A 24632-nucleotide genomic window follows, 5' to 3' on the forward strand; every position below is an offset into this window, starting at 1 on the left:
ACATATAAGGATGGTTATTTAGTGACATAGAAAGCCCTGTGGATGTTTTATTGACGTGCACTAAGAAAGAATATATAGTCATAAACAATATCGTTAGTTTTAACCAGGTATCATATCATAACATACGATTTTTGATATCACTTTAGAAAATCATAACGATACTTAAATAGTTCAATGGAAAACAACATTTTGGATTATATAACTCACGGATGTAAGATCCAGTTATTCTATTTATTTCAATTATTTCAGTCAGAATTGTATGTATTATTTTCTGGGGTTTTATCATTTCCTGTGTAATTGTTGTCTTCAGGTAGGTACATCAAGTAAGGTCAACCACGACCGTTCTGATATGGAGGCGGAGATAAGATTCTGCAAATTTACACAGCACAATATTACTTCTACGCCGACACATTGTCGTTTGGAATGCGAATGTGACGATCTGCAACAGTGTTTGAATGTCCATATCATCATGCAGAGTGCCAACCTGGATGTTTGGCGGCTGTGTGAACTCTCCATCAAGGATATTAAAGAGCAACTATACGTTAACATTGCCTGACACAGAAGGAGGGGCGTAATGAATGTTTTCCTATGGGCATTATGCTTTCAATCATTTTACTTTCGCGATTATTTTTTGCGTAATTTCGAGAGTGAGCTCGAACGTGTATTCAACTGTTTTGTGAATAATGTTTTCAATGCATATTATTATATGAATGCACGTTTGTCAGTAATAGCTCTTGATCGCGAATTTGTGAATTAACGAATATGTTGAATATAATGAACACGAGAAATACTATAGAAGACATATAAAGCTTGGGTGAATTAAATTCAATAAGTTCAAAAAGGATAGATATGTGAAGTGTTGGTCACTTCGTTGTCCTTTTAGTGAGATACGACTTAAAACATGCTTATGTACTTAATATGTAGATAATCCATAGTTTATTATGACAAAATGTGTTTTTAAAAAATGTGTTTTTCGTGTATTGCTTGGTTTCTTGAAATTATGCTTTGATCGCTTACGGTTTTAAGAAGGTTTGTCGCTTAACAGATTTTGTTGGCTCAGAAAGCAGTAAAACTCATTCTGCCTTTTGTGATTTTTGTTGTTGTCATAAACTCATCAAAATGTCTACTCCACAAAAAACTAATATAATTACCATTATCCTTATATTTCCTCTAGTTATCAAACGTGGACATGGAGTATAGATAAATTACAGTGTGGTAAGACCTTTTACATAGAGATACTGTGTAGTTTTGATAATGTGTGGTGATTTTATTTCGATAAATTCGCGGTCAGCTTTAAATATGCGCAAATAAACTTGAACGGCGAGAACGATAATCTGTATATTTATTAGAAATTGACGGTGCGCTGAACACTTCATCCCATAAATTACCATAAAAGAGAAAATCCCTCCTCACGAAAATTAACAACTACATAGTAACTAATGTTATTGGTACTAGCCAACTCGCGTCAAAGTCAGGTTACAAGTATTTCGATACATTTATTAAGTTTTCTACTCTATAATATACGCATTGTCATAATTGCAAAATGAATTATTTATATAGATGAGATGAGTATGCAATGTCTACATTGTACATAAGGTAATTTTCTGCCTATTGTTTTTTTTCCAATAAGTCATACTTTGTGGCAATGAAGAATTTTAGTCCTCAGAATTCCGCGGCTATAATGTCTCCGCGATTTCGAGTGATGCCATTTTCGCGAAAACGCAATCTGTTACATTATATGTATTTTGGTAGATCGTACACATTCTAATAATCATATAATGATCTTGCATATGTAAGGTTTTCATTCAGTCACAAAGACTTTTCTAATACATTTTTCACATAGAATCTGAAAATGTTGCACTGAATCTATGCGTTCTTCGTTTTGATAAATAAAACATAAATCGTTTTGCAATTTCACCTTGACCTATCCAATTTATGCTCATTAAAATATCACCTTGACCTATCCAATGTAGGCCTTAGGAAATATCACCTTGACCTATTTAATATAGGCCTAAGGAAATATCACCTTGGCCTATCCAATGTAGGCCTGTTGCCAACCTGAAAAAAGGGTATAACAGTTTGGGCGATTCCTGTTGAACTCGGCCTTAACTATTGTTCCTTTTATTTTGAGAATGTAAATGACAATTAGTGTAATAGAAGTGTTCCCAGCTCATCGTTGGTCGCCATGTTTGTTTGAAGTGTAAATCCTATTAAGCGACACAAAGCTGCTACTCTGCGGGGATCTGGACATTTTTTTTTCATTTGCCCTCAGTTAAATTGTTTCAAGTAAAATTTACTTCATTTGGCCATTAAGGTTATTTACAAACGAAATCTAGTATAGAAAACACTAAAAATACAAGCCAAAGATATCTCGTATTCTACACCCTAATTTAATTTTTGGGAGAAAAAAATCCTGACCTTAGTAATTTTGTATTTTTATGACTGCGAATGAAGCGTGAGAGTCCTGGTAAAATATAGAGATACACTATAGGACTATGAATAAAGCAAACGAACAATATTTGTTATTCATTAATTTCACCCACTACTCTTTAAACACCCCTTTACTGGTAGACTATAACCAGTATAATGAACGATCTAGTTTTCGGTTTATGTTGACAAAAATTCCCATTGCCAAGCAGAAGAAAATATGTTAAATCTAAACAGACATTCTAGTACTTCAAACAAAAATGAAGGCCAACGATGATCTTGGAAACACTTCTATGAATTTGTTTTAATTTACATTCCGTAAATGGGAGGAGCAATATTTTTGCCAGGATGCAATCTTTATATATCATTTACGATTGTAACGCGGCCTAGGTCGTGGAAGGCGGAAAGTGGACATTTTGGCAATTGACGTCATCGTTATATTTAGGATTAAAGTTGTGTTTTTCTTTGCTATATAATCTTACCAACTTGGAAATCGTTCGCACTAGTGTAAACGCAGTCGGGTGTCACGCAAGAAAATATAGAATACATGCACCGGGACACTGACTTCAGCAAGTAGTGTTAATGCGCATCAGATTTGGCCTATTGTTTCTGTATTTTTTAACTCTTCAATATAAATTACTTGAATTAATTGAAAATCTTATAAAACAAGAGGCCCAGAGGGCCATTATCGCTCACCTGTTTTTTAGTAATTATCACAAAGACTCATGCATCATGTGTACAATTTTGAATCCCCACCCCATTAGGATGCTACCATTGAGTGCTCTCTCATGCTTAGGTACAGAAAAGAAGTCGTTTATATGGAAATAGCCAAATTGACCCCTTCTGACCCCGCCCCTCAGGCCCCCTGGGGGGTCAGCCCCATCATTTGTACAATTTTGAGTCACTAACCTATTAGGATACTACCATTGCATTATGGGTGCTATCTCATGCTTAGTTGCAGAGCGAAAGTTGTTTATATGATAATAGCCAAATTTACCCCTTTTGACCCCGCCCCTCAGGCCCCCTGGGGGGTCATTCCCATCATTTGTACAATTTTGAGTCCCCAACCTATTAGGAACCTCAATAAAGGTCCATAATTGACATTCTGACAACCAGTGCTTTTGCAATATTAATCAATTAAATTTTTCACAGTGCCAAATGTGGAGTTTGCGATACTAAGTAAACAAATATGTGGTCTCAATTGCATAGTTATGTACAGTGGCTGAAAACGGACATGATCAAAATAAAATATTATTTTCGAACGAAATATAATTTCTTGGAAACGAAATGTTATTACGTGCGAACGAAATATTATTGCGTGGAAATGAAATATTATTGCATGGGAGAAATATTATTGCTTGGGAATGAAATGTTATTGCGTGGGAATGGAATATTATTGCGTGGGAATGAAATGTTATTCCGTATACCTTATTAAGAATATGGTACATAGAAATATCACCTATATCACCACGTATTTAGTGTGCCATTTATAACCGAGTAAAAGAAATCTGTAAAAAAAATTTCACTAATGAAAATCATTTGATTCGATGAATTAAGCTGTGAAAATCAATCAAACGGACAGACAAATAAATATAATGCATTGAAAAATTAGTTACAACAGGTTTTCCTTTACACTGTAAAAGTTCTTGTTTTATGCTTTATGTATGTTAAGATGAAAACATATTTGCAGAAGTCACTTTAAATTTCTAATTACACTACCAAAATGTGAAATTTAATTGTAGACCACAATTAAGCTTAATGATCTGACCATCTGTACCTATTTTACGGTGATGTAGACGTAACCCAAAAATATCAAAATTAATTTTGATCTCTTGCATGTCGGTGTAAAATGAAAACCTATGCATTGTAAGTATTGCAACTATCAAAATCATGGTCTCGTTTGGTGGAGAATCACATATGTAAATATCTTCTTGATTCGTCAGTAAGCACATTTATAATACTCTAGATTAAGAAATCCTTCAATTTTTATTCATAGTAATAATTTAAGAATAACACTATCTATTGCATCAGTATATACGATATATTATTACACATATAATGCTATAAGTACTTCGGTAAATAAACAAGCTTTGAATAATTGAAAATAAGAGAAAACTTTATTGAACGTTTTGTTTCTTAGGTTGTAGGTCATATCCAATCTCTATCATGGTAATGGACATGAAATACCTTGTTTGAGAACTCTAAATCAAGTACGATATTTGCAGTAAATATTCTTTGTAAATAAAATTGTATCCGACAGACTATTTACACCGGAACGTTGGACCTATGTATGTGTCTTGAGATGTCTTTGCAGGCTGTTCGTTTGATTAAACGACTTACCACAGACATGACATTTAAATGGTTTATCTCCTGTATGCGTCATTAAATGTCTTTTTACACTACCAGGAGCTCTAAAACCCTTACCACAGACATCACATTTGTAAGGCCTCTCGCCTGTGTGTGTATTACGATGTAATTTTAAGGAAGCTAACGAACTAAAAACCTTATTACAGACATCGCATTGTAATGTATTCTCTTCTGAATGTGTCATGAGGTGTGACGTAAGGGCAAATGACACATTGAACGCCTTACCACAGACATCACATTTGTATGGCTTCTCTCCTGTATGGGATCTGACATGTGTCTCCAGTGTATTTAAAGCACCTAGCCGCTTACCACATATATCACACTGGTATGGTTTTTCTGATTGTGTATGTGTCTTTAGGTGTGTTTTTAAATTGCATGATTTACTAAACATCTTTGAACAGACTTTACATTTGTATGGCTTCTCTCCTGTATGTGTTCTAAGGTGGATTTTCAATCCGTCTTTGGTAATAAATCGTTTACTACAGAAGTCACATTTGTGCGGTTTTTCTCCTGTATGTGTCATGCGGTGATACTTTAAGGTAGCTGAACTCCTTAATGCCTTACCACAAATATCACATTTGTATGTTTGTTTTCCTGAATGTGATCTGTGATGTGACTTTAAGCCATCTGCCTTGGTAAATTTCTTACCACATAGATCGCATTCGTATGGCTTCTCCCTGGTGTGTATGCGGACATGGTCCTTCAAATGGCTTGACCGACTAAATCTCTTCCCACAAACATAACATTGGTGTGGCTTCTCTCCTGTATGTGTCCTGATGTGTTTATTTAGGTCACCTGAATTGCTACATTCTATACCACAGACATCACACTGGTGTGACTTCTCTCTTGTATGTGTCCTGATGTGTCTATGTTGACCACCCTTCTCTCCTGTATGTGTCCTGATGTGGCTATGTTTATCACCCTCCTCTCCTGTATGTGTCCTGATGTGGCTATGTTTATCACCCTCCTCTCCTGTATGTGTCCTGATGTGGCTATGTTGATCACCCTCCTCTCCTGTATGTGTCCTGATGTGGCTATGTTGACCACCCTCCTCTCCTGTATGTGTCCTGATGTGTCTATGTTGATCACCCTCCTCTCCTGTATGTGTCCTAATGTGTCTATGTTGACCACCCTCCTCTCCTGTATGTGTCCTGATGTGGCTATGTTTATCACCCTCCTCTCCTGTATGTGTCCTGATGTGGCTATGTTGATCACCCTCCTCTCCTGTATGTGTCCTGATGTGTCTATGTTGATCACCCTCCTCTCCTGTATGTGTCCTAATGTGTCTATTTTGATCACCCTCCTCTCCTGTATGTGTCCTGATGTGGCTATGTTGATCACCCTCCTCTCCTGTATGTGTCCTAATGTGTCTATGTTGACCACCCTCCTCTCCTGTATGTGTCCTAATGTGGTCTATGTTGACCACCCTCCTCTCCTGTATGTGTCCTGATGTGGCTATGTTGATCACCCTCATCTCCTGTATGTGTCCTGATGTGACTACGTTGATCACCCTCATCTCCTGTATGTGTCCTGATGTGACTAAATTGATCACCCTCCTCTCCTGTATATGTCCTGATGTGGCTATGTTGATCATCCTCCTCTCCTGTATGTGTCCTAATGTGGCTATGTTGGTAGCCCTCTTCTCCTGTATGTGTCCTGATGTGGCTATGTTTATCACTCTCCTCTCCTGTATGTGTCCTAATGTGTCTACGTTGATCACCCTCCTCTCCTGTATGTGTCCTGATGTGGCTATGTTGATCACCCTCCTCTCCTGTATGTGTCCTGATGTGTCTATGTTGATCACCCTCCTCTCCTGTATGTGTCCTGATGTGACTATGTTGATCACCCTCCTCTCCTGTATGTGTCCTGATGTGACTACGTTGATCCCCCTCCTCTCCTGTATGTGTCCTGATGTGGCTATTTTGATCACCCTCCTCTCCTGTATGTGTCCTGATGTGGCTATTTTGATCACCCTCCTCTCCTGTATATGTCCTGATGTGTCTATTTTGATCACCCTCCTCTCCTGTATATGTCCTGATGTGACTATATTGATCACCCTCCTCTCCTGTATGTGTCCTGATGTGGCTATGTTGATCATCCTCCTCTCCTGTATGTGTCCTGATGTGGCTATGTTGATCACCCTCCTCTCCTGTATGTGTCCTGATGTGTCTATGTTGATCACCCTCCTCTCCTGTATGTGTCCTGATGTGGCTATGTTGATCATCCTCTCTTCTCCTGTATGTGTCCTAATGTGTCTACGTTGATCACCCTCCTCTCCTGTATATGTCCTAATGTGTCTATGTTGATCACCCTCCTCTCCTGTATGTGTCCTGATGTGGCTATGTTTATCATCCTCCTCTCCTGTATGTGCCCTGATGTGGCTATGTTTATCATCCTCCTCTCCTGTATGTGTCCTGATGTGACTATATTGATTACCATTCTCTCCTGTATGTGTCCTGATGTGACTATGTTTATCACCCTCCTCTCCTGTATGTGTCCTAATGTGGCTATGTTGATCACCCTCCTCTCCTGTATGTGTCCTAATGTGTCTATGTTGATCACCCTCCTCTCCTGTATGTGACCTGATGTGGCTATGTTGATCACCCTCCTCTCCTGTATGTGTCCTGATGTGTCTATGTTGATCACCCTCCTCTCCTGTATGTGTCCTAATGTGTCTATGTTTATCATCCTTCTCTCCTGTATGTGTCCTGATGTGGCTATGTTTATCATCCTTCTCTCCTGCATGTGTCCTGATGTGTCTATGTTGACCACCCTCCTCTCCTGTATGTGTCCTAATGTGTCTATGTTGACCACCCTCCTCTCCTGTATGTGTCCTGGTGTGGCTATATTGATTACCATTCTCTCCTGTAGGTGTCCTGATGTGGCTATGTTTATCACCATTCTCTTCCTTATGTTGATCATCCTCCTCTTCTGTATGTGTCCTAATGTGTCTATGTTGTTTATCCTCCTCTCCTGTATGTGTCCTGATGTGGCTATGTTTATCACCCTCCTCTCTTGTATGTGACCTGATGTGGCTATGTTGATCATCCTCCTCTCCTGTATGTGTCCTGATGTGTCTATGTTGACACCCTCCTCTCTGTATGTGTCCTAATGTGTCTATGTTGCCACCCTCCTCTCCTGTATGTGTCCTGATGTGGCTATGTTGACCACCCTCCTCTCCTGTATGTGTCCTAATGTGTCTATGTTGACCACCCTCCTCTCCTGTATGTGTCCTAATGTGTCTATGTTGACCACCCTCCTCTCCTGTATGTGTCCTGATGTGGCTATGTTGATCACCCTCCTCTCCTGTATGTGTCCTGATGTGGCTATGTTGATCACCCTCCTCTCCTGTATGTGTCCTGATGTGACTATATTGATCACCCTCCTCTCCTGTATGTGTCCTGATGTGTCTATTTTGATCACTCTCCTCTCCTGTATGTGTCCTGATGTGGCCATATTGACCATCCTCCTCTCCTGTATGTGTCCTGATGTGACTATATTGATTACCATTCTCTCCTGTATGTGTCCTGATGGGGCTATGTTTATCAACCTCCTCTCCTGTATGTGTCCTGATGTGGCTATGTCGATCACCATTCTCTCCTGCTGTGTGTGTTCCGAGATACGTCTTTAGTATCTGAGACAAACTAAATTCTGTACGTGTTACCAGCGACATCTTTGTATAGATAGGCCGTGTCCTTAATAACGGTCTGTTTTGACGGATCCTGTGCAGTTCAAACTTATTTCATCCCGTACACCTGAAGATAACAAATGCAAAACAATAAAAATTCAATCTTTATATTTGAGAAATTAAAACCCCAAACCTTGTTTCAGAGTAAGATTGGGCTTGGTATGGAAAGAAGAATAGCAATCTGCACAAAAGGTTACTTTACCGTTATCTTTGAAGCATTCGATAGAATTTGGAAACATATTTTTAATGTTTTAAAGGCAGTAATCTTAAATCATCAAGATGAAATAAGACACCGATTGACGATATTAACCATGGTATCATTTGTCCCAAATGTGTACAGCTTTAGAAATAAACAAAGCTGTTTACTTTTAAAATCAAAGAGAAACGATCTATATTACATAACTCGCTCGTCCAGCCATGTCATACGGTCATGTCATAAATATCGTAAGACACATGTGTAATAACACTATCATGACTTCACATGTAGTTTTGACGTCATCAACGTGACATCCGAGCCGAATATCTACTATTTCACATATAGACGAAATTATTTATTTACTTATATTAAAGCTGACAATGCAAGTTAAAAAGTATTCAATTAAGATTTAAAGTACACTTGTGTTTCAAGAATCGTTTATGAGACATCCCACTGTCGAGGTCAGCCATTTTTGTTTATCTCTCTACCAATATTCCGACGCGCTCACTGACCCCTATATAAAACGTGTGAATATACATCTAGCATAAAACGTGTGAATATACATCTAGCAGTTGTCCACTGTGTATCACCTACTAAAAAACATGTACGTAAACGAAGCCTTTACCTGTAATGCTGTGTAGGGCTGATTTTAGCAAGAAAGCATCCTCTAAGCTGTCATTTACATGTTTCACACAGTGAACTTTCCACACAATTTAATAGAAATCAAAATAATAATCCGTCCACATATCTCCACGGACACTATCGTACCCGATGTATTCGACTGGCCACGTGCACGTGACCCCCTGTTCCAACCACGTGACAACTACCGAAGACACACACGTGTACATGTACGTGTAAAACCTAGTGTATATTGAAGTGTTTTATTATTGACAAATTTTGGGATCTAACTGACAATATTACTTCAAAGAAACCTTGTCAGGTGAGTGCAGTGTTTATTTTTAGTTTGACAATGTTATCTGCTATTTTTCACCACCACTATTGAAGAACGTTTATCAAACAATATGTAAATTATTGAGCAGTGTTCAGTTGATTAGTGTGATGTAATGTTCTATCTACATGGACGTTTAAGGACGACAATTGAACATAGAGGTGGAAAATTATAGAGAGGAATGTGATGCTTCAATTGACCAGGTTTGGATTAAAACAAAAACTATTCAAGTACATAACAAGTGTCGGGTATTCGTCATTGACTAAACCTTATACAGTGAGTGCTAACATGGTGATCAATTCTACGGTCATATTTACTCAATCAGTGCATGTTTGAAAAGGAAAGGCATTATTTACGATAAACCATACACATTTTTGGATAATGCATTGTATAACTAAGTCATAAAATCCTGGTGTGTCCTGGTTATAAAGAATTAAGTGTTGTTCTGGACCCATCAATAACTATATCAAGAGCAAGAAAATTATGCCACGATACCTTGCATCTACGTACATGTAGATACAACTATCGTATGTGTAACTAGAGGACTTAATTGGTACCTCCCAACACCGAGAGAGTAGAACATAAAGAAAGAAGATAGAGAGAAAAGATGAAGAAGAAAGTAAAGCATACAAACCACGGTCAGAAAACTTTCCACCACACGCTTGTTCACAACCAACATACATAAACCGACGACGACTACACGAGTGACAAACCAGAAATAACAGATCAATTTAGAGTGTGGAGATAACACGGAGCTTGGGAATCCGGAACGTATCACACATGTAGTTTCTGTGGTTGGATTATCTTATATTACAGTTAGCTGTAAAGCCACGTGTTTAATTTTCTTTATTCTATACAGTTGGTTCATGTTTACATTAAATAAATGAAATATTTCCAAATAATTAGTACATACGTGTGCATGTAAGCGGTTATATGAAGCATTCACTGTGTGACCCAGATTTTGCAACAGGTGCGCTTTAACATTCTCGCAGTCTGGCCCTTATCTGGAAACGGCACCTATATACATCACGACAGTGGTGCGGCTATAGCTACATATATGTACAGGTCCCTTATAAGGTCTGGAATGCATCATTGCCGTGATACGATTGAAACAAAAAAACATTGTCTGATTAAATGTATATTACTTCTGTATATCCTTTATATTCCCTTGTTTTATAGTGATACTCTTTGGGCAATCCTCATTATATTTATATTTATCTAAAAATAGCATCCCACTGAATAGATGAATTTCCGAACGTTTAGAACACACTGTCGCTGTGTATGGTGAACCCAGGTTCTGAGGTCCAAGGTTATGTTAGGACCAAATGTGTCAGCTTTACATAGAGAAGGCCATTGAATGAAAGAGACTAAAACGCAATGGAAATGTTTAGGATATATATTTATTAAGTAGATTTAATAATGACTCAATAGGTACATGTATAGGCCCTTCCGTATACATATTACAGTAACCATATGGTGTGATACGTATCCCCAATCTCATTGGACAATTACATTACCTGTAGACACTGACACTTGAATTCTAAATCCATCTATATGTGTTATTTGCTTTGTGAAGAGTTAGTTAGGGTCTAGAGCTCGGACGACACGGGTCGATTTTTCGGATACTCAATTCGCCTAACCGCCTACTTCTAGAAGTTATATTTAATAAATTCATATTTGGAAAATTATTCTACATCTTTGGATTTCGATCCTTTTAATCGAAATATATCACAACGACGTCAATCTCCGTTGTGAAACATATTACACGGTACGGCCCCATCAAAATCCAATACAATTGATTGTGATTTATGACCTCTCAGCTTCCATCACATACGTCTGGTCAATGAATCCCTTCTAGAAACAGGTGGATAACTACACACTGGAAGAAAAAGGGTAGGGGTCATAAATACTCACCTAATTAAAGCACTGAGGTCAAGTTAGCAATTAATTAAAATTAGGCTGTTTAAATTTCGCACCACTAAGACATTTGGTATACGTACTACGTTAAATTAATTGTTTCTGCTATTTGGTTATAGAAATGAATTAACTACATGGTAATTTCTTTTGATACTACGTCATTTGATTTTAGAGAGCGGAGGTGATTCAGTAGTTTTTCTCCAGCTGCGCGGTAGAAGCCTTTTTTTAGAACTGACTGTACACAGTCTTTGTCATAAACCAATAAATTTACCGTAACAAAACGTGGCCAAAATAAACACCAACATTCACATGTTACGACAGTTACTGCCCAAACATTTCAATGGATGAATGTTTCACACTGTGTCCTTGATTATCACGGAGATTAGAAGTATCAACGTACAACATCTGCAGTTGAATTGTGGTTCGCTTTCTTATATTACTGAGTTACTCTTCAATCTGATATAATTATGTTACTATTATTTTTTATCTTGAAATGGAAATAAAATCCAAAATTTTAACATGTGTTATTGTTAAGTAAGCCCATTCACTGCTAGAAGTTCTTTTGGAAAAAGAAGAAAAGCTTTAAATTATTTGTGAGAATTATTCCTGTGTGAAATTAGAATTCGTTCAAGTGACATTTTTCATTTGAAAAATATAGCACCAATGAGGTTTCCAAATTTAAATTCCTACTTAGTTATTCAGCTCAAAGTTTCTGGTAGCCAACACGAATTTTTTCGTTTACATAAGAAACCAGAAATTGAAGATTCAAATAATTGCCATCTTGTATTCGAACTATCAGTAATTCCCTGGCTCGGACAAAACTTCACGTTTATGTGTCTCTGTACAAATTTGACGATCCATTCCTTGGCCGACCGTTGGTGAACTTTCTCAAGTCTACGGGCAATTCAATGTGATCCACTTTTCGATAATCGAATTTTCAAATGTTCAAAAATGAAAAATCTGTGAGTAATTTCCAATTTTTTCAATTCTCATTCAATACATCACGGACGAAACATGTCAATACAGTTAAATGAACACTAATACCATCTGAATAGCATCTGTCGCTTTGAAGAAATGATATATACTGTTACTTTCTTCCGTTGTTCAATGTCATTATAATTGTCATACAAGATCACATCTATTACCTGTGTGACGATACGTTGATGTACACCACACTTAAGTGATTTACGAACAGATTTTAAAATAGAAAAACGTAGATGTTTATGACTAACGCAAACGTGGTATTTAATAACATTCTTTATCACAGTTGTTAAAACACTGAAAATCATAACCCTACTTTGACGAACATACAAAATCACATATTACACAAGAGCACTGAACAAAATGACAGTAAAATTAACATGACATTCACAAAAAGTTGACGTAAACTGTTACCACCCATGATAAACAGCATCCCGTACATAAATGATACAAAATGCCAAAGTAAATTAAAAAATACATACACACGTTTTATACATGTACATGATCTAACGCCCAAATAATAGCAACATACGTATTAACACCGGTACAGTACAGATAGTCACACTTTTACAATAATAGAAGTGGATTATTATGTGCATCTGTGCTCACATTGTAAACAAACTAAAAATTTCTACAATAGCTGATTACACATAGTCCATTTACTGGTAATGAAATCCATCTGGATGCCAGGGACGTGAAATTAAAATACAATGAAAATTTTTACATTGTAGCTGATTGTCGGTTATATTACATAAAAAAATATAAATACATCGGATTCTACAGTATCGTTTTAGCTAAACCGTAAATAGATGTTATCAATCTATTATGGGAAACCTTGCACAATAAAAAACTAAATATTCAATAATCTCACATTGGCATTAATCTCTCAAGAGGAACTCACTCCATTAACTTTTATATATACATAAACGACAATTCCACATCTGACCAATCAAAATAGCATCCCACTGAAAAATGACGTAATGAATTCCGAACGTGTAGAACACAAAAAGTCGCTGTGTATGGCGAATCGTAAATACCCAGGTTCTGAGGACGTCCAAGGTTTATGTTACAAGGAATAAAAATTTGGCACACAAAGCTTTAAAAATGTCCTCATTATATTCTGGCCATGGAATTGCATTTTTATGTCCATATATATTAAACAGTAATTTAATGAATCAGTAAACAACAGGAAAATGTAAAATGTGAACGTCCATCGTTAATGGCAAATTGACAATTGGACCAAGAAAATATACACAGGAAAAAATTCAACCGAAAATTTGGTCTCATACTCACCTAATTAAAGCACAGAGGCCCAAGTTAGCAATATAATTAAAATTAGACTTTTTACGTATACGTTGGATTAATTGGATTGCCCAATATAGAAATCCTAAGGTAACAACACCGTCAATTGATGGCTTTAGAGAGCGGAGGTGATTCAGTAGTCACAGCTAATAGAAGCCTTAGACTTGACTAGAACGGACTGGAAAAGGCCTTTGTATAACCCAAATGTATTACCGTAACAAATCTTGCCATAAAATTGGTAACACCAACATTCACAGTTACAGTTACTGCCCAACTTTCAATGGAAATTGTCATCACACTGTTTCACTTAATTATCACTTTAAAAGTCACACGCAACAACACCTGCAGTTGAATACAGGTAACTCAATTCTTATATAATATTGAGTAAAACTCTACAATCTGATATAATTATGTCTTATTATTTCTTATCTTGAAATGGAAATAAAATCCAAAACTTTTCAATGGTGGTTATTGTTAAGTAACTTTTGAAAAAGAAGAAAAGTTCTTATTTGTGAGAATTATTCCTGGTGAAATTAGAGTCGTTAAGAAGGTATTCATCGAGTATCGAGCCAGAGTCTACTCTTTTTTTCCGTTTGTTAGAATTACATGAATTACATACAGTTTTCCGTCTATACTATAAGAGCTTTGATCACTCGATAGTCCGTGCGCGGTCTGTTCGTTTAACTTCGTCAAGTCTTCAAATACTGCCATCTTTCTTCCCTTCAGTAATCTACTGGCTCGGATAACTTCACGTTTTTGTGTCTCTGTACAAATTTGACGATGATATTCCTTGGCCGACCGTTGGTGAACTTCTCAAGTCTACGGGCAATATCAATGTCTCCACTTTTTTTAATAAAAATTCAAAAACAAAAATGAAAAAAAAAATTCTCCAATTTTCAAAGAAACTTTCAATACCTTATTCACGGACAAAACACGCTCAACACAGTTTTCCACAGATTATCTATCTGAATCGTCGCGGAGATCGGGTAGCAACATTGTATTGTCTTTCAAGATCACTCTATGATACTGTAGCACTATGATTTTTACTTTCTGATGCCTGACGATTTTTTTAGCTCATCATTGCTATTTTCCATATCAAAAATACGACCTTCCAGTTTATCAATCAATTCTCTGTTTTCCTTACGAATGTCAAGTTTTAGTTTAGATATCATATTATCTATGGAGTCCTTGGTAATCAAAGTCTTAAGAATACGATAAATGTCTGACTGTATTCCACAGACGATTTCTCACTACGGATAGATCTCCCAGTCTTGGTTGCCCCGGGCGTTCCACGTTGTTTAGCAGCTCTTTTGTGGCATTGTAATATTGTAGATATTTTTTATATAGTTATTGAATTAAGTTACTCAAGCTAAATAGAATATCGAAATGACAATAACCTAAAATATATTCATCAACATTGAAAAATCAGGACGCTGAGATAGTCATGTATATTTCATAAATGAAAAAGCTTAAAAAGAAGAAAAAATGGCGTTTACTTCTAATAACTGGTACACGTATAGTTATTGTACATACAGTTTTATTTTTATATCATTATATCAATTCAAAATAGGTAACACCAGACAAAAACCCACTATAGGTAAGACGGAACAATTTAGACCACTAAACATTCGAGACATCCAACAATGATATTCTTGCTGGATAGTGACATCCACCTGAATGGTCGTAGGGTGTATAATGTAGGGCAAAGTGTTATTCACTCGGTCGTAAGATTAAACTTACAGTGATCTGAGACGTGGTAAAATCCACACCGCCCTATTGTCGTTACGGTAGTGTATAAGATATACATTCACAAAATCGAATACTCCGACCAGCTCGTTGATAAAATAGTCCTTGACTACAAATGTTTAAATACTTACAAATAAAGAAAGTTCCGATTGTCCAGTATCGCCTGTGGTCAAGGACTGGTCACTGTAATGATGGAAAAATGTCTTAAAATGAACACGTATGTGGCTAGTGACCCGAGCGTTCGACTGCATCAGCCATTTCACAGTTAAAAAATCCGGCATTGTACAGTATGGGTGTAAAGTGATACATTCACGTATAATAATTAAAGGAAACACGCGTCAAGGACGACTGAACACGTAGCCATGTTATCAAGATAAAATAGGATATCTGCGAAAGCGTTGTTTAAAGTTATATGTGCCGTATTTTTCATACTCACGAATCAAGATGAGCTTTTAATATGTTATTCATCACCAAAATTACCAACTTTTTGAAAATTACAGTGCTTTCAATGCATAGGTTATAATTTTACATGTATAAATAAGAGCTGAAAATGATTTGTGGCAGTACTGCCAAAAATCATTTATTTACATCAATAGTGAAGTGAAATGAGTACATACGGTGAGACCATGAAGCCAAATTGTGGTCTACAATTTCATTACACAGTTTTACAATGTTTTTAGTAATTATAAAGTGACTTCTGCAGGCATGTTCTCATTTAAACATATTTAAGGCATAAAAAAGACAATTTTACAGTACAAAATTTCTGTGTTATAACTAACGTTTATAAGTCATCTGAAGCCATTTGAATGGTTTTTACAGCTTTATTCATCAAACCTTATGGTTTTTAATAAATTAATGATGAAAAAATAGCATGTCAAAATAATCGTTCAGTTACGGCAGATATAACTTTAACATGCACAGTAAACAGAAAATGAAAAAAGGATTAATGTATGACGTAAAAACGTAGATTGGAATTGACTAATCAGCTTACATTCCATCACTGTCCGCGGGAACATATCTACAGCCTTTACAATATTATTGAAATATGAATATAAAGTTTATTTTTACTTTCAACTGATAAAAAAATTAAACAGTATTTAATTAGAATCTTAAAAATAAATACAATTGTATTTCAAGAATTGTGTATGAGACATCCCTCTGTCGAGATAAACCATTTCTGTTTGTTTCTCTCTACCTGTACTCCGACGCGCTCACCGACCCCTATATTTGGTGTATAAGTTCACACAAATATACATAAAAACATAATACTGGTGTTAAACAAAATAAACACACACAATCTGAACAATCCACTCATGGTCATCATCAGTCAAAACGTATGGAGGGAATCGCTATCTTTCACGTTAATTAATAAATATTTTATCTTACATGAGTGGCTATATAAAACGACTTTAATAACTTGAAATACCAAATAATTTTATGAGTTTGATAAATTTTATATCACATAGTCACGAGTGTAAGATTCTATTTATCATATAGCTTTTATTAATAGAAATATGAGTAAAACTTTAAGCTTCGTCTCTATATACAACAGTAGAAATCCGGCTCGGATGTGACGTTTCCGTCTAATGAGACAATCATTCGACGTCATATATAAATAATGATATCAAAATTACATGTGACGTCATAAGTTCTCACGTGAATTCTTGTACGGGGAACATCTTTAAGAAGACTTGCTTGAAAAAACATAAATAGCATAATCAGGTACAAGAGTATCCTTATAATGCCATATTCAACCTTCGCCCAATGTCCTTATTAAAATTCATCGTTCACACCACACAACTGTTCACAAACCGATGAGCCGAAAGGTTTAAGGTAATAAATAGAGATTGAACACTGTTTTGGTTGCGTTAAAGGTGGTATGAACGCAATGGGATACAGACATATGCAATGTAGTGCGTTAGCGCTACATGTAGAATATGTATGTATCCCATTGCGTTCATACCACCTTTAACGCAATCAAAACACTGTTCAATCTTTATATTTACATAAATAAGTCTACTTTTACGTCAAATTTAAAACGGTGATGGTTGCTAAGTTGGGTAACTACGGTAGTCAGGATGACCGAAGGTATAGTTCCGATTGTTTAATGTTATAGCTGCAGTATGATTTGAAATATAACAATGACAATTTTAAATTATTTTTAAATTATGTTTTTTTTTCAATTTGATAATGTATCAATAATGTCCATTTCGAATAAAAATTGAGATAACCTAGGTGGAATGACTACCGATATATCATTGTTGTCAGGGTATACGTAGTGATGCGGTCCGAAGTGGAGCGAGCCGCCATATTTGATTTTCAACCGAGGAAAGTAACTGTGAAATAGCCTGTTGATCAAATGGTATGTGTTGAGCTGCTGAATGTTTGTAATGTATGTATCGGTCTACGTACGCGATATAGACTAGATTTTTCATAGTCTTGACTTTTATTTTATTGTACGGATGATAGATAAGTGTTTACATGGTGTGTGACTGACGTAACTATGGAATTCCTCGAACATTCCTGAGGAAAGCTCGACCAGCGATTCTTTTTGTGGTTTATTACCGTAACAATGCTTGAACACATATTCAGTTTTGATGTCAAATACATTTTAATTGGATCTAATAACAACTCTTTATTATTATTTTGAATCCGACATCGAGGAAACTTTGTTTACACTTTATACAGTAGGCCAACCGAGTAGGCTAATGACGAGCATGATATTGTCTGTGCCGCCTAAGGATCAGTCTTGAGACAAATAGAAGACCGAAATCGTTTTTTAGTTTATCATTAATTCAAAGCAAATCTGTCATCTGTGAAAAGGTAAAATGCAAATTAAGTAATTAAAGTTTATTAAGATTATCATATGACGCAAAATCTTACCGACGCGTGAAGTAGAAGTAGTCCGATCCTACTCTGGGTTTGTATTCATACGTCGTTGCGTTTACGCTAATTTGAACGCAACTCCCCTCCCGTTGACTGTATAGGGGCATATGTAAATATAAAGAATAGAATACTTTCATTTTCTACCAGATCACAATTACAGGCCTATAATATACAATTGTAAGATTTTACTTCTTTAATTTCAACCAATATGAACTTAACATATGTACCAAGTTCTTGATAAAACATGAAATTTAGAGATTTTTAACCTTAGTATACTTTTACAGTAATTCAATTGCAATTTTTCAAATGTGGGCGATTTATGAAACTCCAACCTTTCTGGTCCATAATTTATATTACCACAAACATATGTGTCAATATTTGGATTTCAATATTGAAATAATTTCCATCATCTAACAGAGGTCAATCGCGGTCGTGATAAGCAATAAGAAAGCCGTATATATATTATTGGTTTTGTAACCAATATTAGATATCTATATCGTGTGATGTTAGATAGCAAATATTCCAACACATCATGCGAACACGAAAACAATAATGATTGTGTTCGAACGTAATATTATTACCTGCGAACGAAATATTGATACGTTCGAATGAACAAAAAAAAACAATGTTTGATCTTGGACCATTCTGCAATTGTTTAATGTTATTATATTTTGTTTTGTAATTAGTCATTAAAACCGGTTTTGTGTTATCCTTAACCCTGCAGTGTAAATTACAGTGTATTCGGATTTGTATTCTACATCTCAGTATTCAATAATTTGTATTAAAACTGTGAAAAAAATAAACATTTTTTTTGTTTTCTTAAATTTGCTGACTAACTATTGGTCACATTGCTTTTGCTGAAAAAAAAAAAAAAAAAAAAAAAAAAACATGTATAAATCCGAATATGTATGATGTCTAAAAGTACATACATGTAGAATGATTTTATTTCTGTGAATATAAATAAGCAACAATTTAATACAATGAAGCTGATATCATTGAAAATAAGAGAAAACTTTATTGGGTAAGGTAACATGTTACATGTATAGGGTGAAGGCCAAATCAAATTTACATCATGGTAACGGACATGAAAAATCCCCCTTGGGGAATAACCAAAATACAAATATTCCAAATCAAGTGCGATATTTCCAGTTAATGGTTTTTAATAGGATTGTCAAAATCAATTTTTTACACTATAACGTTTAACCTATGTATGTGTCTTGAGATGTCTCTGTAGGCTGTTTGATTGATTAAACGACTTACCACAGACATGACATTTAAATGGTTTATCTCCTGTATGTGTCCTTAAATGTCTATGTACACTACACGGAAAACTAAATCCCTTACCACAGACATCACATTTGTAAGGCTTCTCGTCTGTGTGTGTATTACGATGTCTCTTTAAGGAACCTAATGTACTAAAAACCTTATTACAGACATCGCATTGTAATGCATTCTCTTCTGAATGTGTCATGAGGTGTGTCTTAAGGACAAATAGCACAATGAACGCCTTACCACAGACATCACATTTGTATGGCTTCTCTCCTGTATGAGATCTGACATGTGTCTCCAGGGTATCTAAAGTGGTTAATCGCTTACCACAAATATCACACTGGTATGGTTTTTCTGATTGTGCATGTGTCTTTAGGTGTGTTTTTAAATTGCATGATTTACTAAACATCTTTGTACAGATTTTACATTTGTATGGCTTCTCTCCTGTATGTGTCCTAAGGTGGATTTTCATTTTGGCTTTAGTAATAAATCGTTTACTACAAAACTCGCATTGGTGTGTTTTTTCTCCTGTATGTGTCCTGAGGTGATTCTTTAGTGAAACTGAATAGCCAAATTCCTTATTACAAATGTCACATTTGTAATGGACAAAAATATCTGGTTTGAGAAATCTAACTCAAGTACGATATTTGCAGTAAATATTCTTTTTAAATAAAATTATATCCGACAGACTATTTACATCGGAAAGTTGGCCCTATGTATGTGTCTTGAGATGTCTCTGTAGGCTGTTTGATTGATTAAACGACTTACCACAGACATGACATTTAAATGGTTTATCTCCTGTATGTGTCCTTAAATGTCTATGTACACTACACGGAGCTCTAAATCCCTTACCACAGACATCACATTTGTAAGGCCTCTCGCCTGTGTGTGTATTACGATGTAATTTTAAGGAACCTAACGAACTAAAAAACCTTATTACAGACATCGCATTGTAATGCATTCTCTTCTGAATGTGTCATGAGGTGTGTCTTAAGGGCAAATGGCACAATGAACGCCTTACCACAGACATCACATTTGTATGGCTTCTCTCCTGTATGAGATCTGACATGTGTCTCCAGGGTATCTAAAGTGGTTAATCGCTTACCACAAATATCACACTGGTATGGTTTTTCTGATTGTGCATGTGTCTTTAGGTGTGTTTTTAAATTGCATGATTTACTAAACATCTTTGAACAGACTTTACATTTGTATGGCTTCTCTCCTGTATGTGTTCTAAGGTGGATTTTCATTTACCTTTGGTAATGAATCTTTTACTACAGAAGTCACATGTGTGCGGTTTTTCTCCTGTATGTGTCATGCGGTGATACTTTAAGGTAGCTGAACTCCTTAATTCCTTACCACAAATATCACATTTATATGTTTGTTTTCCTGAATGTGATCTTTGATGTGTCTTTAAGCCACCTGCCTGTCTAAATCTCTTACCACATATATCACATGTGTATGGCTTATCCCTGGTGTGTATGCGAACATGGTCCCTCAAATCGCTTGACCGACTAAATCTCTTCCCACAAACATCACATTGGTGTGGCTTCTCTCCTGTATGTGTCCTGATGTGTTTATTTAGGTCACCTGAACTGTTACATCCTATACCACAGACATCACACTGGTGTGACTTCTCTCTTGTATGCGTCCTAATGTGTTTATTTAGATCACCTGAAAAGTTGCACCCTTTGCCACAAATATCCCATTTGTATGGTTTCTCTACAGAATGTTCCATATGATGAGTCTTTAAGGAACTTGAAGAGCTCGATTCCTTACCACAACCACAAATGCCACTTTGAGACTGTTTTCCTGCATGTGAACTACGGTATGTCTTTAAATTATCTGTATCTCTATATTCCTTACCACAGATATCACATTTGTATGGCTTATCTTTTGTATGTGTCATCATGTGTTTCTTTAGGGACCTTGAAGACCCCAAAGTTTTACCGCAAATATTACATTGGTATGACATCTCATTTGCATGCGTTATCTTTCTTGGAGGTGTAATTAAATGAAGTGAAATCAAATGCCTTCGAAGATCCCACCGTCGACTAAACATCTTACCACAGTTATCACATTTGTATGGTTTCTCTCCTGTATGTGTCCTGACGTGTCTCTTTAGGTGACTTGAGCTAGTACAAACCTTACCACAGAAATCACATGTGTGTGGTGTCTCTCTTTTATGTGTTCTGATGTGTCTATGTTGATCACCCTTCTCTCCTGTATGTGTCCTGATGTGGCTAAGTTGATCAACCTCCTCTCCTGTATGTGTCCTGATGTGTCTATGTTGATCCCCCTCCTCTCCTGTATGTGTCCTGATGTGGCTATGTATATCACCCTTCTCTCCTGCATGTGTCCTGATGGGGCTATGTTTATCACCCTTTTCTCTTGCATGTGTCCTGATGGGGCTATGTTGATCACCCTCCACTCCTGTATGTGTCCTGATGTGTCTATGTTGATCACCCTCCTCTCCTGTATGTGTCCTGATGTGGCTATGTTGATCACCCTCCTCTCCTGTATGTGACCTGATGTGTCTATGTTGATCACCCTCCTCTCCTGTATGTGTCCTGATGTGGCTATTTTGACCACCCTCCTCTCCTGTTTGTGTCCTTATGTGACTATGTTTATCATCCTCCTCTCCTGTATGTGTCCTAATGGGGCTACGTTGATCACCTTTCTCTCCTGTATGTGTCCTAATGTGACTATGTTGATCACCCTCCTCTCCTGTATGTGTCCTGATGTGGCTATGTTGATCACCCTCCTCTCCTGTATGTGTCCTGATGTGGCTATGTTGATCATCCTCCTCTCCTGTTTGTGACCTGATGTGACTATGTTGATCACCCTCCTCTCCTGTTTGTGACCTGATGTGGCTATGTTGATCATCCTCCTCTCCTGTATGTGTCCTGATGTGACTATGTTGATCACCCTCCTCTCCTGTATGTGTCCTGATGTGACTATGTTGATCACCCTCCTCTCCTGTATGTGACCTGATGTGTCTATGTTGATCACCATTCTCTCCTGTATGTGTCCTAATGGGGCTACGTTGATCACCCTTCTCTCCTGTATGTGTACCTGATGTGTCTATGTTGATCACCCTTCTCTCCTGTATGTGTCCTGATGGGGCTATGTTTATCACCCTCCTCTCCTGTATGTGACCTGATGTGTCTATGTTGATCACCATTCTCTCCTGTATGTGTCCTAATGGGGCTATGTTGATCACCCTTCTCTCCTGTATGTGACCTGATGTGTCTATGTTGATCACCATTCTCTCCTGTATGTGTCCTGATGTGTCTATGTTGATCACCCTCCTCTCCTGTATGTGTCCTAATGGGGCTACGTTGATCACCTTTCTCTCCTGTATGTGTCCTGATGTGACTACGTTGATCACCTTTCTCTCCTGTATGTGTCCTGATGTGACTATGTTGATCACCCTCCTCTCCTGTTTGTGACCTGATGTGGCTATGTTGATCATCCTTCTCTCCTGCGTATGTGTCCTGATGGGGCTATGTTGATCATCCTTCTCTCCTGTATGTGTCCTAATGTGTCTATGTTGTTCATCCTTCTCTCCTGTATGTGTCCTAATGGGGCTACGTTGATCACCTTTCTCTCCTGTATGTGTCCTTATGTGACTATGTTGATCACCCTCCTCTCCTGTTTGTGTCCTGATGTGGCTATGTTGACCACCCTCCTCTCCTGTATGTGTCCTGATGTGTCTATGTTGATCACCCTCCTCTCCTGTATGTGTCCTGATGTGACTATGTTTATCACCCTCCTCTCCTGTAATGTGTCCTGATGTGTCTATGTTTATCACCCTCCTCTCCTGTATGTGACCTGATGTGTCTATGTTGATCACCCTTCTCTCCTGTATGTGTCCTGATGTGTCTATGTTGATCACCCTTCCTCACCTGTATGTGTCCTGATGGGGCTATGTTTATCACCCTCCTCTCCTGTATGTGACCTGATGTGTCTATGTTGATCACCATTCTCTCCTGCTATGTGTGTTCCGAGATACGTCTTTACTATCTGAGACAAACTGAATTCTGTACGTGTTACCAGCGACATCTTGGTATAGATAGGATGTGTTCTTAATAACAGTCTGTTTTGACGGATCCTGTGCTGTTCAAACTTATTTCATCTCGTACCCCTGAAGAACAAAAATGCAAAACAATAAGAATTAAAGATTAAATCTATAGTAGGCTTGGTATGGAAAGAAGAATAGCAATCTGCACAAAAGGATTCCTTTTATTTTTATTTATTTACTTTTTTAATATTTTACCTTTATCTTTGTAGCATTTGATAGAGTTCGGAAACATCTTTTTAAGGTTTCACAGGCAGGAATCTTAAATCGTCAAGATGAAATAAGAAACCGATCGAAGGTACCAACCATGGTATCCTTAGTCACAAATGTGTACAACTTTAGAAATAAACAAAGCTGTTTACTTTTAAAATTAACGAGAAACGATCTTTATCACATAACTCGCTCGTCCAGCCGTCGTTCGGCTTTGTCATAAATATCGTAAGACACATGTGTAATAACACTATTACGACTTCACATGTAGTTTTGACGTCATCAACGTGACATCCGAGCCGAATATCTACTATTTCATATATAATTCAAATTTGCTTGTTACGAGCATTTTCATTGGCTTAAAAATTTACTTTATCAGCCCATAAAGGAAAAAATGGCGTCGCCGTTTATAACATTGCTTCTGATTGGCTAAGGTGACGGCGTAATGATTTCATAGACAAAAGAGTCCCAAAATGATTTTTGAATATTGAAGAGATTATCTTTAGTAAATTGAATTATAAGGATTAATTTGAATATATTTTTTATGTTATGGAGATATAACACAAAAATCTGAGTGTACTCTAAATAAACCGCGAAGCGGTTTATGATGAGA

The 24632-nt window shown here is 36.7% G+C and overlaps 2 protein-coding genes across 2 annotated transcripts; both read right to left on the reverse strand.

The window, feature by feature from the left end:
- Nucleotides 1-4461: 4461 nt before the first annotated feature.
- On the reverse strand, nucleotides 4462-23793 carry LOC138336553 (zinc finger protein 91-like). The gene is made up of 3 exons (XM_069286066.1): nucleotides 23637-23793; nucleotides 20983-23508; nucleotides 4462-7932 (listed from the first exon to the last, which is right to left on the reverse strand). Exons 1-3 carry the CDS (start codon nucleotides 23791-23793, stop codon nucleotides 4712-4714), a joined length of 5904 nt encoding a protein of 1967 aa, XP_069142167.1. The 3' UTR covers nucleotides 4462-4711.
- On the reverse strand, nucleotides 19369-20443 carry LOC138336555 (zinc finger protein 391-like). The gene has a single exon (XM_069286067.1). The coding sequence runs from the start codon at nucleotides 20198-20200 to the stop codon at nucleotides 19664-19666; it is 537 nt and encodes a 178-aa protein (XP_069142168.1). The 5' UTR covers nucleotides 20201-20443; the 3' UTR covers nucleotides 19369-19663.
- Nucleotides 23794-24632: the final 839 nt, after the last annotated feature.

This window comes from Argopecten irradians, chromosome 12 (genome assembly GCF_041381155.1).
Source record: "Argopecten irradians isolate NY chromosome 12, Ai_NY, whole genome shotgun sequence".
In the NCBI taxonomy this organism is placed as follows: Eukaryota; Metazoa; Mollusca; class Bivalvia; order Pectinida; family Pectinidae; genus Argopecten; species Argopecten irradians.

What these genes read in the sequence shown, in the direction of transcription:
- LOC138336553 (XM_069286066.1), bottom strand. Translation starts at nt 23,793, where the DNA reads ATGTCGCTGGTAACACGTACAGAATTCAGTTTGTCTCAGATAGTAAAG. An exon ending in CCCCATCAGGACACATACAG is followed by an intron (nt 23,509 to 23,636) that starts GTGAGGAAGGGT and finishes GACACATTACAG; the next exon opens with GAGAGGAGGGTGATAAACAT. An exon ending in TAAAAGATTCATTACCAAAG is followed by an intron (nt 7,933 to 20,982) that starts GTAAATGAAAAT and finishes GGACACATACAG; the next exon opens with GAGAGGAGGGTGGCAACATA.
- LOC138336555 (XM_069286067.1), bottom strand. Translation starts at nt 20,200, where the DNA reads ATGAAAATCCACCTTAGGACACATACAGGAGAGAAGCCATACAAATGT.